At 39.7% G+C, this 15,994-nt stretch overlaps 1 protein-coding gene across 4 annotated transcripts in view; it reads left to right on the top strand.

Moving 5' to 3' along the window:
• Positions 1-15,994, top strand: part of MAGI2 (membrane associated guanylate kinase, WW and PDZ domain containing 2) — a 1,119,445-nt gene that overhangs the window by 835,915 nt on the left and 267,536 nt on the right. For 3 of the 4 annotated variants that reach the window (XM_031454751.2, XM_031454752.2, XM_031454757.2), the window contains exons 8-9: positions 10,798-10,919; positions 12,839-13,021. In XM_031454751.2, the coding sequence (XP_031310611.2) occupies positions 10,798-10,919; positions 12,839-13,021 (305 nt within the window). Of the gene's footprint in view, positions 1-10,797; positions 10,920-11,267; positions 11,397-12,838; positions 13,022-15,994 lie in introns of all 4 variants that reach the window. The other variant, XM_031454755.2, reaches the window with a different exon arrangement.

Raw genomic sequence — 15,994 nt, forward strand, 5'->3', positions numbered from 1 at the left:
CTTTTTCTCACTCTGAACATTGGACTTGGGTACCTGGAGAGTTTTGCTATTACATGGATTTGGAATTATCTTCATGCCCTGTTGATTTTCAAAATCGTCCCACAGTCTTGCTCCCAGTCTTGTCCATCTCCCCTGGTTGGCACTCTTTTCCTGACTCCCACCTTCTTGGATACTCTGAGGCATGAGTGATGTTGCTTTCATGATTTTTCACTGTTCTGTGTGTCCTTGGTAATTCTCTGACTCTCCCTTGAAGTCAGGACCACAGTAATCCATGACTGTGTGTGTCTAACATTCTATATGTGTGCCATGTATGCACAGGTGTACAATACTTAATCATACTTGGACATATTTTTTGGAATTCACAGGACTTAGGCTAAAATGTGACTACACATTTTAGCAACTCATAAATAAGTTATTAATAAATAGCAATCCAGTTCAGAGTATATAACAGGTCAGACGTTTGTCACCCCTCCCTGCACACTGTCATACCCAGTCCCCTGGATGATGTGATTCTGCATTGTCACGGAGCATCTTACCCTCACATTACCTAGTAAGAATAATAACCAGTACATTGGAGGGAGCCAGTAAATGATGCTGAAATAATTGAGAATTCTAGGGAGCACCACAGCTTTTCCTATGTGGTTAATATGGTGAAACTCATTTTATAATCCCTCCAAGTTCAGGAATGAGGCACATCCTCCTGGATGAAGACTTTCAAGGCTATGGACTTTCAAGGCTATTAGACCAAAGCCACAATAGAAGTAGGGAGACTCTGAAACAAAACAAAACTTCATACCATAACTTGGAAGCACCTTTCCCATCTCATAGCTCATTCTCTCCCCCGACCTCTGTTCCCACACCACCACCCCACATGTGTGTATTCACTAGCCCTATACTCTGGCTAAGCAGAGTGGAATATTTCTGAACATCTTTCTGTATCCACTATTCTCTCCCTAACATGCCCCTCTTCTCCATCTGGCAAAATACATCTATCCTTCTAGAACCTGCTGGAGTCTCACTTCCTTTGTGAAGCTTCCCCCAAACCATCAGACTAAGTTCTCTTTTCTTCCTTTGAGTCCCCACTTTGTGCATACAAATCTTCTGGCCACTTTCTAGTGTATAAAAGGAATAGCTGTGTATTTGATTTTTCCCTGGTCTGGGCAGTGAGATAGACCCAGTAGTCAAGAATTATATTTTTTTAATCTTTTATGTGTATCTTATGTATAAGGCGAGTTCATCACCTAGCCATTGCTGTTTGTGGCTAAGTGGCTACTGTGAGTGATCAGTGCATCCCAGTTTACCCAGGACTGTCCAGAGTTTAGAACTGAAAAGTCCCAAACCCTGGAAAATCCTTTAGTCTTTCACAAACCTGAGGTGGTTAGTCACCCAGTTTGTGTGTCTCCTCCGTTGGAGTATGGGCCCCCTTGGTGAAGGGGTTGTGTCATTGTTTTCCTGTTTGTGTCCCCAGTGCCTAGCACACTGATAAACATTCATGAATGTATGTATGAAACTTAAAGCCAGTGAGTCAGGGCTGGCAGACACCAGTGGAAGAAAATGTATTTATTCTTGTCTCTTAATACAGAACGATGTTGAAATAGCAGTGTAGTCTTTTAGTTTCTGTCTAGATAATCTCTATCTCACCTGTAGGTTTATAACTCACCACTTTCACTCAATGTAGGAGCAAAAGTTTAGCCATACCTTTGATAACAGTAGCCTCCTCCTGCATCCAGCAGTAACATTTAAGAAAGATGTTTTATGGGAATGAGAAAGGATGGATAGAACACGTTTTTAAGTGCATGCCTACTGGCTCTGAAATTTTAGAAAATGAGTCTATGTATCTTGTAGGTCCTGAGGGCTTCATGACATGATTGACAGTGTACGATGTCATTTCTGCTGAGAATAAAATATCAAGTTTTCCATGAATTGGTAAATAGTAATGGCTAAGTGAGAAATACCCCTTATACATAAGCTACACATAAAATACACATTAAGGTCAGTGTCTTAACTAAATAACTTAGCACCGCTACTGGGGAAGAAGGGAGAGGTCATTTATCTGAAAATATATCCACGTTTGGGAAGCTCAGCCTGTTGGGTAATGAAGGACAGACTCCTTAGCTGTGAGAGTTTCAGCACCAGTGTAAGAATGCTCTTCTCTGCCAGCCATGATTCCACCTCCCCGCTGGATACTGTGTTCCCAGATCAGACTCCTCATGTCCAGAAATGGCAGGAGAAAGTAACATGTGAATGACTCAGTCTTCCCACCCATATTCATAAAGCAAACTCACATTTCCCTCAGGTATAGTAGGGAATAATGAATGGGCATTTATAGAAAAAAAATTATCACTTAAGTGTTGGAAATTGGGAAGAAATCTTTCAAGAGGCAGGATTCAGTTAGTCTATTAAAAAAAAAATTCTCTGAGCAAAATAGATTCAATGCTTCCATTTATCCAAAGTTCATATTTTAAACTAAAGTATATTTAAAACATTAATCTTTAAACTAGTACTTTTAAAATTTAGCTTTTCAAAGCACTGTAAGGCATACATCATATTTTGTAAAGTCTATTGTATAGTTCTCTTTGTTTCTATTTTATCTCCCCTACTAGACTGCGTTTCTTTTTTGTTTCTTTTTTTAACTTTTTTTATTGAGTTATAGTCATTTTACAATGTTGTGTCGAATCTAGACTGCATTTCTTATTGATCTTTGCTCCTTCCTGCACCCATACCACAGTGCCTAGCAAAGCCTGCTTGATGAATCATAATAGCATTTGTTGAGTACTTATATCCAGGCACTGGTCTGAAGTGATTTATCCATCTTAAGTGATGATTCAATTCATTTAATACGCACAATAACTTTATGAGGTGGTATTATTTTCATCCCAGCTTTACAGATGAAAAATTCTGAAGTACAGAGTGGGTAAATGATGTGCCCAAGGTCACATGCTAGGATGTGGGGGGCATGGATGTGAATGCCAGCAATGTGACTGCAGTGACCAAGCCCTTAATATGGTGTCCTGCCTTCCATCACAAGAGTTGGCCCCAGAAGATCCCTGTAGCATCATTATCGTCTCTATAGTTTCCAAAGCAAGAGGAAGTTTTTATAACATTTACCTGACCTGGATAGTAGAGAAAAATGTATGGCATCTCGTCAAGGCTTGTATTAAAATGAATAACAATATAGGCAGGGAGGGAGCAGTGTATGTGTTTGGCTGCCAGTGCGGCTGCAGTTTAGGGACTCAGATGTGAGGAGGCAACATGCACTTTTCTGACCATCCGGAAGTGTGGGAGTCAGAATTGGGGTCAAAGAAAACCTATGGAATTCCAAGCAACCAGGAAATTCATGCTCTGGTTTCATTCAGAAATTACTCTCTTTAAAAAAAAAAAAAAATGCTCCAAGTAAAACAGATTTGGGGAAGCCCCCAAAGAAGTGAGTTTGCATAGAATGGGTGACACACTGAGCTGCAGTCCCAAACCCCAAGCCAACCTTCCCACACCCGTCGCTGAGTGGCTGCCTGCAGGTGCTCCCATGTGTTGTTGCGCACGCGCGTTTCCGTATTAGCACATTCCTGTTGTAACACAAGACAGCAAATCCAAATCTTTCATCTTCAAAGTGGGCTGACTTTTTCACTCTCATGAGAAAGTCTTGAAAGAATCTGTTTTGAAGAATTCCTCAGATCATTACGCAAATGCAGATTAGTTATATCATATAAGCTGGCCGTAAGCTTCACTAAAGTTCTGTCACAACATATATTTTATGGGAGAGTTAAATTGTAAAACAGCGAGATCTATGACCTTTCAGGCATGCCTGCCTCCACCCATGCATTTATTCAATAAATATTTATTGAGCACTGGCTACCTCAAAACCTCAGGGTAATTAGTGTGGCCACCTTGATCACCTTGGAAATATTTCACTTGTGGTACAATCTCCACTTGAAAGTTGCTTTCTTCCCTTTCTCCAGTGACCCAAAGGTCCATTTCTAAACTGTCAACTGAAGTCTGGATGGTGTGATAGTGGCCAGTAGGTACAGAAAGGTGTCATTCATGACTGTGTGCCTCTCTCCAAAACCACAGAAGCAGTGGACCTGTCGTGGGTGTCCTGATGGGCTCAGGACACAGGGCTTTCCTCCTGTTTCTTCCGTCCCCTCCCCACAGTGAAGGAGGTGGCAGTCTAACAGGACTCTGACGTGAGACTACCTTTGGCAGCATGTCATCCAGTCAGCTGCAGATAGTTCATTCCCTCTGTGCGTGTCTGAAACTTCTGTTGGTACAAGTCCTCTCTTCTGGAGCAAAAGAGCATTTCCTAGTACTCCCCAAGGCCTCATAGAGAAAAAGAGATTTCCTGTGGAATAAGGGAAGAAACTCCTTATTCAACTACTTTTTCACACCTTCTCAGCTTCTAACTCTGGGGATTGCAACCCCAGCAGCACAGGACAGCTACCTGGGAGCTTTCTTAAAAAATGTCACTGCCTGTACCCTTTTCAGAGATTGTGGCTCAGTTGACTTAGGGGAGGCCCTGAGTCTTCTCTGTTTTTATTTTTGTTTGGTTTTTAAGCTCCTTGGGTTCATCCAGAACTACAAAGTCCTGATACATAGGAACTTATCCTGAGTTTCCATTGCATAACGAAAGGTGGAGGGGGTGGGAGGTAAGCTGCAAATAAGTGAGAAGAGAGAAGGAGATGGAATCTCTTCCTCCAGTACCCCGAACCCCTTGCCAACCCCACATGGAAGCATCTCCTGTCAGTAGTTTTTCCCTTTTTTGAAAAGAGAAAGTGAGGTTGTTGGGCTTTATCCACTTCAGAGTATGTCTCTTACCCTCTTAGATCTTAACACCTACAAATTCTATTACTAAAATATGATAATAGACTAAAGAATGAGAACTCTTGACAGCTTCCCAGGTTCCTGTTCTGTACTGGACAGATGCACTCGCTCGTAATTCTCTCACGGAGACTAAACAGTGAGGAGGAGGAGGAGGATGACCTTTGTCACTCACATCTGTTTACACATTGTGAGGCCCCCAAATCCTCGCTGAAAGGACTAGAAACTATTCATTTTAGAAGCACAAAGAAGACAAATCTTCCCTCTTCAGCTGCAATCATATTTCTCTGTGATTGGTCTTTTAAATCTTGGGAGCATTTTAAATTTTAAATGAATGACTTCATTTGTGACAATGTAATTTTTCGGTAGCAAAAATTAGCTCAGGACACTAAAGCCTTGGCCACCTTCCACTGTTTGTGGGGTACAAGACAAACCAGATGAGTTCATTGGTATTTTCATTCTCTGTGAAATCTAGAAACTCACTTTGATGGTGAATGGAATCTTTTCAACATTGTTCCCATAAAGCAAGTGACTACACACTGAATTTTCTAAGGTGGTAATTACATGCAGGCGGCAAGTTAGAAGAGCCTAATTGTACAGTAAACCTACCCCAGAAAGTTCTTGTAGTGAATTTTCTAAGAATGAAGTTATGCTTAAGATGAACAATGACCTAGAAAAATAGAAATCGAACAGATCGGAAATGAAGAAAGCTGAAACTTTGGTACACCTCAGAGCTGTTGCTCAAAACTACTAACATATATTCGCAAACAAAAGTTTTAAAACAGACTCACCATTTAGTCATTTAACAACAACAACAAATTATTGTCTCTCACTGTGTCCAGTGCTTAGTGTATAAAGTTGAATAACACATGGCCCCTGTACACAGGTGTACACAATCTGGAAAAGCACACAAACATAAAAATAAATCATTGAGACACAGTAGGACAAGGTCACTATAGCCTGTTAAATTCATTACTGTGGCGTACCGTTTAGGGTGCTGTGTACTACGTCACAGAAACCTCTTTATCCAAGACCTGGGAAGAATGATCCCACGACACTCAGTAACAGGAATACTATGTCCCTCAGAACAACTGTCTTGGGCAAATCTTAAATACTCTGAAGAATATACCTGGCTTCTCTTTCCTGTTGAATTAGCAGCTTGAAAGCTCAAAGCTAATTTGCAACATAACTCTAGTAAACAAGTAAGACCCTATATTATTAATTTTGTCGATTGATCTTCCACCTAGCCTCAACGAACTTCACCCTGATTTTGTTTACTTTTCATTGTTGTTATTGTTCTTTAAAAGGGCCTCAAATCCTCTTAATGGGGAGGCAGAGTGTCAGAAAATAAATAACTAAACTGTGATGACAGAAGTCTGTTGAAAGTTTCATGAGAGCCGAGGGGAGGAGCATAGCAGACTGAGGATGCCGCTGGGTGAGGTTGGAGGAGTCACAGGACACTTGGGAAAAGCGTTGTAATAGTGATGACAACAATAGCAGCAGCACTTATAAATAATAGTAACAGAGAAAAACTGTACCTCGAAGAATAAAGAACAACTATACCATACAATTGTGGGGCCCTCCCTGTGTATCTGTACTTCGCAAACATTATTTCTCTTATCTTCACAGCAACTCCAAGAAGTAGATATCAATGCCCCCATTTTACAGGTGAGGATATTGATGCTTAGGGAGTTTAGTAATTTACCAGAGATGCCACTTCAAACCCAGGCTGTCCTGCTTGAGGTGCTACAGCAATGATGCTCTGAGTGTCACAGGAGAAGAGGAGAGGATTGGTAGGGTGCTGCTGGTTTGAGTAGCTCCGAATACATTCAAAGCAAAAGGTGCCTGTGGTGATGCAGGCAAAGGTGAAGGTGCAGAGATGAGTAAGGGCATTGTCAGAAACAGTATTTCTTTAAGTAAGGGGAAGAGTTCAAAGGAGTTTAGTAAGGGAAAATGGAGAAGGGGAGGAGAGACTTTAGATCGGCCCCTTCTGAAGCAGAGCGGCACTGCCAGAGTTTACAAGGTGAGGAGACTCGGCAAGCGCCATGCCGTAGTTCACCATGCACCACGGATCATGGTGACTTCTTGGTGCTCGAGAGCATTACAATAGCATTTACTTCCAATGGAACGTCATCTTCCACAAGACAGATTTACTTTGAACCCCCTACCAGTGGGTTCCAGTACAAAAGAGCATTGTGCTAAGCACCTCCTTCCTAAATAACACCCTAGCCTATACCTCAGGCAACATTAGAGAAAGGTCATAGTGCTTTTAAAGCCCGTCCCCATAAAGCCTTCCCTGTGGACTCAAAATAACGGCAGTAGGGGTGATGATAAGATGTTGATGGTGTTGGCCATGATGGTAACAGCTGCTGCTAGTTACTGAGCATGTCTATGCTTGAAACGCTGGGCCAGTTATTCGTCATTTCATTGAATCCTCACAGCCACCCGAGGGGGAAGGCAGCATTATGCCCATCTTACAGATGAAGACACTAAGGTTCAGGTTTAAAAGCTTGTGCAAGGTCACACAGCTAATCAAGTGGCAGAGCCAGGTTTTGAATCCAGGACCGACAGACTCCAGAGCCTGTGGGTCAGGCAGCCACTCGACCCTGGCTCTCATGAGGAAGTAATTAGATATAGCAGTCGTCTTAGCATGGTTCTGACTACCGCTTTTTTGCCTCACCAGGAATTATCTGATTTATATTAATAGAAAATTACTTGTTGAGATTTTTGCTTCTTTTACCTCCTTTCTTTTCTTATGTGAATTTATAGACCTCAAATGAGAGGATTCTGTGTGTGTGTGCACATGCATATTAAATATGTGTGCACTTGCCAGTGTGAAACCACACGTTGAAAAGAGAAGGTATGTGGATGGATTTTAGGGACAGATGGTCAAATCCCAGCCATTCTGCTTACTAGGTATATGACTTAGAGCAATCAGTGGACCTCTTATGTGTCAGTCTCATCACCTTTAAAATGAGGATAATTAGAATTCAAGACTGTGGCCATGAGCACACGAAAACTACTAGAAATAATCAAAGAATTCAGCAAGGTAGCAGGTTACAAGATTAACGTTCAAAAATCAGCTGCATTTCTTTACACTAACGATGAATCAACAGAAAAATAAAGTGAAGGAACAATCCCCTTTAAAATAGCACCCAAAGTAATAAAATGCCTAGGAAGCAATATAACCAAGGAGGTTAAAGACTTATACATGGAAAACTATAAAACACTGATGAAGGAAATTAAAGAAGACTTAAAAAAATGGAAAGATATCCCATGCTCCTGGATTGGAAGAATCAATATTGTTAAAATGGTCATACTGCCCAAGGCAATCTACAGACTTAATGCAATCCCTATCAAATTACCCAGGACATACGTCACAGAACTAGAACAAATCATAATACAATTTATATGGAACCACAAAAGACCTAGAATTGCAAAAGCATTACTGAAGAGAAAGAAACAGGCTGGAAGAATAACTCTCCCAGACTTCAGACAATACTACAGAGCTACAGTCATCAAGACAGCATGGTACTGGTACAAAAACAGACATATGGACCAATGGAACAGAATAGAGAGCCCAGAAATGAACCCACAAACTTTTGGTCAACTCATCTTCGACAAAGGAGGCAAGAATATACAATGGAATGAAGACAGTCTCTTCAGCCAATGGTGTTGGGAAAACTGGGCAGCAGCATGTAAAGCAATGAAGCTAGAACACTCCCTTACACCATACACAAAAATAAACTCAAAAGGGATCAAAGACTGAAACATAAGACAAGATACAACAAACCTCCTAGAAGAAAATATAGGAAAAACATTATCTCACATGCATCTCAAAAATGTTCTCCTAGAACAATCTACCCAAGCAATAGAAATAAAAGCAAGAATAAACAAATGGAACCTAATGAAAATTACAAGCTTCTGCATAGCAAAGGAAACCATAAGTAAAACAAAACGACAACCTACAGAATGGGAGAAAATTTTTGCAAATGAAACCGACAAAGGCTTGATCTCCAGAATATATAAGCAGCTCACACGATTTAATAAGAAAAAAACAAACAACCCAATCCAAAAGTGGGCAGAAGACCTAAACAAGCAATTCTCCAAGGAAGACATACAAATGATCAATAGGCACATGAAAAAATGCTCAATATCACTAATTATCAGAGAAATGCAAATCAAAACTACAATGAGGTATCACCTCACACCAGTCAGAATGGCCATCATTCAAAAGTCCACAAATGACAAATGCTGGAGAGGCTGTGGAGGAAAGGCAACCCTCCTACACTGCTGGTGGGAATGCAGTTTGGTGCTGCCACTGTGGGAAACAGTATGGAGATTCCTCAAAAGACTAGAAATAGACTTACCATATGACCCAGGAATCCCACTCCTGGGCATATATCCAGAAGGAACCCTACTGCAAAATGACACCTGCACCCCAATGTTCATAGCAGCACTATTTACAATAGCCAAGACATGGAAACAGCCTAAATGTCCATCGACAGATGACTGGATAAAGAAGCTGTGGTATATTTATACAATTGAATACTATTCAGCCATAAAAACCGACAACATAACGCCATTTGCAGAAACATGAATGTTCCTGGAGAATATCATTCTAAGTGAAGTAAGCCCGAAAGAGAAAGAAAAATACATGTGAGAAACCTCATATGTGGAATCTAAAAACAAAAAACAAAAAATGTAAATAGAAAACAGAAACAGACTCATAGACATCGAATACAAACTTGTGGTTGCCAGGGGTACAGGGGATGGGAAAGGACTAGGATTTCAAAATGCAGAATAGATAAACAAGATTGTACTGAGCAGCACAGGGAAATATATACAGAATCTTGTGGTGGCTCACAGTGAAACAGAATGTGACAACGAATGTATATATGTTCATACATAACTGAAAAATTGTGCTCTACACTGGAATTTGACACAACATTGTAAAATAACTATAACTCAATAAAGAAATGTTTATATATATATATAAAAAAAGAAGACTGTGGCCATGAGACTTCACAGGAAATTTACATATAGTACCTGACACAGAGTGACGTACTCAGTAATTGTTCATGCCTCTTCTAGCACCTCTCACCTTTCATGCTGTCCTACCATAATCCTTTTTTTGTTTGTACAAAGAACCAAAATCAGCGTAAATGCCATCCCTCTGGTGGGACATGTATACGTAGAAGAGCTTCACTGCTGCTAGGCAGTGTTGTTGGTTCCCACTCTCTCCATGGACAAGGAACTCTAAATTTTATGTATGAATGCATCATACTATAAGGATCCTATAAGGAATTTTTAAACTCTAAGCCCTTAGTTTAGTGGATCCACACTTGCTTAAAGCTACTGTGTGTCTGATATCTAGAAGCTTATTATCTCACTATGCAGAGTGTAAATACTTTTGATTGCTCTCCGGATCAGTCATCCTACAGGTATTCCACAACTTCCATAAATATCCTTGAGAGCCTTTCCTCCCATATCCCAGCCCTTTAATCCAGGTTTGGTTCTAAAACGTGTGGACTTATGTTGCTGTAAGTGTAAGGCAATCAGTGAATTTACCTTTCACTTAGCTTGTTGGATGTAGGGACTTTACAAAGCTTAGATGATACTTTTTCTTTCAGCACCATTTAGTATAAATTTCATTTGTTGACCACTTATTTTAATGCACCAAACTCGTCTCAAACTAACACAGTAGACCAGAAAGTAAGTGCACATTCTGGTTCTTTTGGCTGAATCATGCATGATTTAAATACAATACTGTATGATAGAGCCATTGAGAACTTTGCTCTTGTCACAGAATTGTGTGTTGTACTTGGGCCAGCCCCAGCAGAAGCCTGACTCCGTGCCTGGTGGGGCATTCAACTATAATCATGTTAGGTGTCCCTTAATCACCTGCTTTCTGTAGAGCTATACATATGTTCTCTTTAATGATTTTGCCCCACTGTTATCCTAATTTGAAATTTTATTTTTCAGCCACATAAATAGAAGAACACAGTTTGAAAACCCTGTCCTGGAAGCAAAAAGGAAGCTACAGCAGCATAACATGCCCCACACAGAACTTGGAACAAAGCCCCTGCAGGCCCCAGGTTTCCGAGGTTGGTACCTGTCAATGAGCAATGGCTCAAAGGGAAAGACTGTCTATCAAACTGCCTGTTCTTCCAAATATGCCTTTAATTTGGATGGTTTCATGTAATTGATTTGTTTTTCCTAAACCCCTGGGATTAGTTTTAGCTGGGTGTTTGCTCTGTCTCTGAACTCATGCATTTAGCAAGCATAAATGAAGTTAACACCTGGGCAGTGCCTTATAGGAATGCACAGCACGCTGCCAGGTAGAGAAGAATGGGTGTTGACAGTGGTCATGTAAACTGCAGAGATTCGTAGACTCATAAATTTGAACCCAGAAGACCAAGCACAAGATTGAGGCTTGTTCTCCTTTGTGACAGTAGACAGCTCGTCATCGACAGTACCTAGGCCCACACCCGCCCGCCCCCACGCTGCCCAGGAGAGGTCGCGCAGCGTGAGTGACTTGTCCCACTATGGGCGCCACCTCGTCAGGAGGCCCTGGCGCATCGGTATGTCCCGGGCTGCTTGCTGCACCTGACTCCGCCCTGGAGCCACTCGGGGGATGAGATGCTGCACACACTTCTCACGTTGTCGTGGTCTCTTACTCACTCGGGAAACACGGAGGAGGCTCTCGCAGTCGGGGAGACCCAGATATGCCTGCTGATTTCACGTGTATCACTACAGCACAGGACGGATGAATGTAAAGGTCTCACATTGAACTTCTTTCCACGTTGCACATGTTACTTTCATAAGGAAATGTAGATGACAAGATTGTGTGCTTTTCCATTTATCTGTTAAGGAAGCTCTCTCTGTTTTTCATAAAGATGTGTGTGATATGTAATAGGTGAAGTAAAATTCCAAAATAATGACTCATTGCTTGATAGTTTGTCCATTACATATCATCCAAAATGTAACAGCAGCAAAACAGCATACTTAACTAAGTCACCATGTACAGTGTGGCTGTTAGAAATATCAAATCGTATCATCCAAACTAGAACAACGAAAAAAAATGTATAAAATACTTGACTGTGGTAACATTTTCAAGCAGATATTAATTCTGATTCCTAATATGACTTATTTTTAAGGCATTTAATATACTTAGGAATATGCTTATTACCAATCACAGCTGGAAAAGCATATTATGTAACAAATGAGAGGATTAGGGTTAAACATATATGAGGGGATTCAAGTACTGTTCAGATTATTTAGGTATATGGTTTGAATATGTCAACATATTGTTACAAAAAGTGTTGCCTTTACATTCATAATGTCTAGAGATATTGGCTTGCCTCTTACTCACATTTTAGAGTATACTAACCACTATCGGGTCACTAGAAATTGGTTTATCTGCTTATCTCTATAGCATCTTATAATATAAGCAAAAGCTAACTGAGTCCCACATCCAGGCACTCTTTTGAAACGATTGAGACATTCGAAGAGGTGTTACCATGCCACTGTTCCTATTCTTTACAAAACAAAATAGTCCGTTTCAGTTTTCTACTCCTGTCCCTTCAAGATTTTGTGTGGGACCAGCCAGTCATGCATACCTCCTACCTGGACTCTTTCAGAACAAGAGGAGCATGTCCAGATGCATCTGGATGATTTTATGCTCCTCTGTCTGAAGGCTGTGACAGCCTGTTGATTTAGTTCCTTTTAAGCACAAGGTGATTTTAGTGAATGGAAATGTTGACCTGACAAAAAAAAAAGAAAAAAGAAAAGAAAAAACCTCCCTCCAAACCAAGCAGCCCTTTCACCTTTTCCTGGATGCTTGGGACTGCTCTGTGTTTGTAGGAAGTGCCCAGAGGTTTGCTCCTGCAGCCACACCTGCTTACATTTACTCTAAGAAAACCCCCCATTTACCCGGGGATTGCTGCTCAGTGGCGGCCTTTCCCCATACAAGAACTTGCCGTAACCCTGCTTTTTCTTTTTTGACTTGTATCGGCCAATCTAGAAAAACCACTGTTCACCCGGGATGCATCCCAGTTGAAGGGAACATTCCTCAGCACCACACTAAAAAAGAGCAACATGGGGTTTGGATTTACCATCATCGGTGGAGATGAACCTGACGAGTTTCTGCAGGTGAAAAGTGTGATTCCCGAAGGGCCTGCTGCACAGGATGGGAAAATGGAAACAGGTAAATTCCTTAACACTTCAGAAAATTGCTTTGCAACATTTTTTTCTAAACCAAATATGAGGAGCATCTTTCTGTGTTTTTAATTTGAAAGTCAAAGGTCACTTCACTTTAGGAAAACCACAGATTATGTTTCCCTTAAATTTAATAATATCAAATTGAAATATTTTGGAAACAGCTTTAAATATCATTTTTGTCTCATTTTTCTGACTGCCCCTTCTGTTTGCTGGATTCAATGGATCCTTGAGATTGACACTTCTCTAATTTATTTCTAGAGTTCCTTCTTAGGAGTGTGATTAACATTTCATACTTTTCTAGCTTATGTTCAGCTACTGATATTTTAAAAATCTGTATTAATCTTGTAATATTCTCATGCTGAATTGCCCAGGTTAGTTATTTAAATATGCATGCTCATCTGACAGAAAAATTTTAATGGTATTCATTTTTATATATCCCCATACAATGTTTCAATATATAATTTTTTTCTTAGCTAGTCCATATGAATTAATTTTCATAATGTAGTTACTTGGGTGTCTATCAGGTTATAATCAAAATTTATTTAACATGGAAATACAGAGGCAAATTATTAAAGACAAGAAACTACAAAATATGAAAAATGCATAGGTAGAGAAAAAAGTAATGAACTAAGCCTGATTTTGCTGACTGATTTTAAATTTTCCTACCTGACCCATGACCTTGGAATAGTCCCACAATTTATAAATACTACTTTCTTTGTCTGGAAAAAAGGTAAGAAATCAGATTTGGTCTTGTATATTTAAAGTACTGATTCAATAATTCTCAAGTATTGTTTTTGAAATGCTTGGAAAATTGCAAAGAGCAATGACTGTATATAATTACGATTTCATACTTTTCTCAACTTTGGTATACTTTATGATATTAACTTACTATAAGTCAATGGGTCCTAGTAGATATAGAAATTAGAGAATTACTTTTGAGGAAAAATTTTGCCATTTGTGTGCTCCATGTATTTATGAATTGTGATTGAGTGGATTTTAAAGTAATTTGTGTACGAAGAAACAACATAAACTTGAGATCTTTATCTGACATTTTTAGTTTTAAAAGTTAGTTTATTGAATGGTTCCTGTAGAAGTAGCTTTTTTAAAGGTCACCTAATGAGTATATTTGTCACTGCCACTAACTAATGAATAATAATATATTTTTTAACATTTTTTATTGAATTATAGTCATTTTACAATGTTGTGTCAAATTCCAGTGTAGAGCACAATTTTTCAGTTATACATGAACATATATATATTCATTGTCACATTATCTCGCTGTGAGCCACCACAAGATCCTGTATATATTTTCCTGTGCTACACAGTACAATCTTGTTTATCTATTCTACATTTTGAAATCCCAGTCTGTCCCTTCCACCCCCCTGCCCCCTTGGCAACCACAAGTTTGTATTCGATGTCTATGAGTCTGTTTCTGTTTTCTATTTACATTTTTTGTTTTTTGTTTTTAGATTCCACATATGAGGTTTCTCACATGTATTTTTCTTTCTCTTTCGGGCTTACTTCACTTAGAATGACATTCTCCAGGAACATTCATGTTTCTGCAAATGGCGTTATGTTGTCGGTTTTTATGGCTGAATAGTATTCAATTGTATAAATATACCACAGCTTCTTTATCCAGTCATCTGTCGATGGACATTTAGGCTGTTTCCATGTCTTGGCTATTGTAAATAGTGCTGCTATGAACATTGGGGTGCAGGTGTCATTTTGCAGTAGGGTTCCTTCTGGATATATGCCCAGGAGTGGGATTCCTGGGTCATATGGTAAGTCTATTTCTAGTCTTTTGAGGAATCTCCATACTGTTTCCCACAGTGGCAGCACCAAACTGCATTCCCACCAGCAGTGTAGGAGGGTTGCCTTTCCTCCACAGCCTCTCCAGCATTTGTCATTTGTGGACTTTTGAATGATGGCCATTCTGACTGGTGTGAGGTGATACCTCATTGTAGTTTTGATTTGCATTTCTCTGATAATTAGTGATATTGAGCATTTTTTCATGTGCCTATTGATCATTTGTATGTCTTCCTTGGAGAATTGCTTGTTTAGGTCTTCTGCCCACTTTTGGATTGGGTTGTTTGTTTTTTTCTTATTAAATCGTGTGAGCTGCTTATATATTCTGGAGATCAAGCCTTTGTCGGTTTCATTTGCAAAAATTTTCTCCCATTCTGTAGGTTGTCGTTTTGTTTTACTTATGGTTTCCTTTGCTATGCAGAAGCTTGTAATTTTCATTAGGTTCCATTTGTTTATTCTTGCTTTTATTTCTATTGCTTGGGTAGATTGTTCTAGGAGAACATTTTTGAGATGCATGTGAGATAATGTTTTTCCTATATTTTCTTCTAGGAGGTTTGTTGTATCTTGTCTTATGTTTCAGTCTTTGATCCCTTTTGAGTTTATTTTTGTGTATGGTGTAAGGGAGTGTTCTAGCTTCATTGCTTTACATGCTGCTGCCCAGTTTTCCCAACACCATTGGCTGAAGAGACTGTCTTCATTCCATTGTATATTCTTGCCTCCTTTGTCGAAGATGAGTTGACCAAAAGTTTGTGGGTTCATTTCTGGGCTCTCTATTCTGTTCCATTGGTCCATATGTCTGTTTTTGTACCAGTACCATGCTGTCTTGATGACTGTAGCTCTGTAGTATTGTCTGAAGTCTGGGAGAGTTATTCTTCCAGCCTGTTTCTTTCTCTTCAGTAATGCTTTTGCAATTCTAGGTCTTTTGTGGTTCCATATAAATTGTATTATGATTTGTTCTAGTTCTGTGACGTATGTCCTGGGTAATTTGATAGGGATTGCATTAAGTCTGTAGATTGCCTTGGGCAGTATAACCATTTTAACAATATTGATTCTTCCAATAATATATTTATTAGAGGTAACATTTCCTTAAAAGTTGAGTAAAGGTTCAAAACTAACCACATATTTCAAATGCTACTGTTGTAAAAATCACGAG

Source organism: Camelus dromedarius, chromosome 7, assembly GCF_036321535.1.
Source record: "Camelus dromedarius isolate mCamDro1 chromosome 7, mCamDro1.pat, whole genome shotgun sequence".
NCBI lineage: Eukaryota > Metazoa > Chordata > Mammalia > Artiodactyla > Camelidae > Camelus > Camelus dromedarius.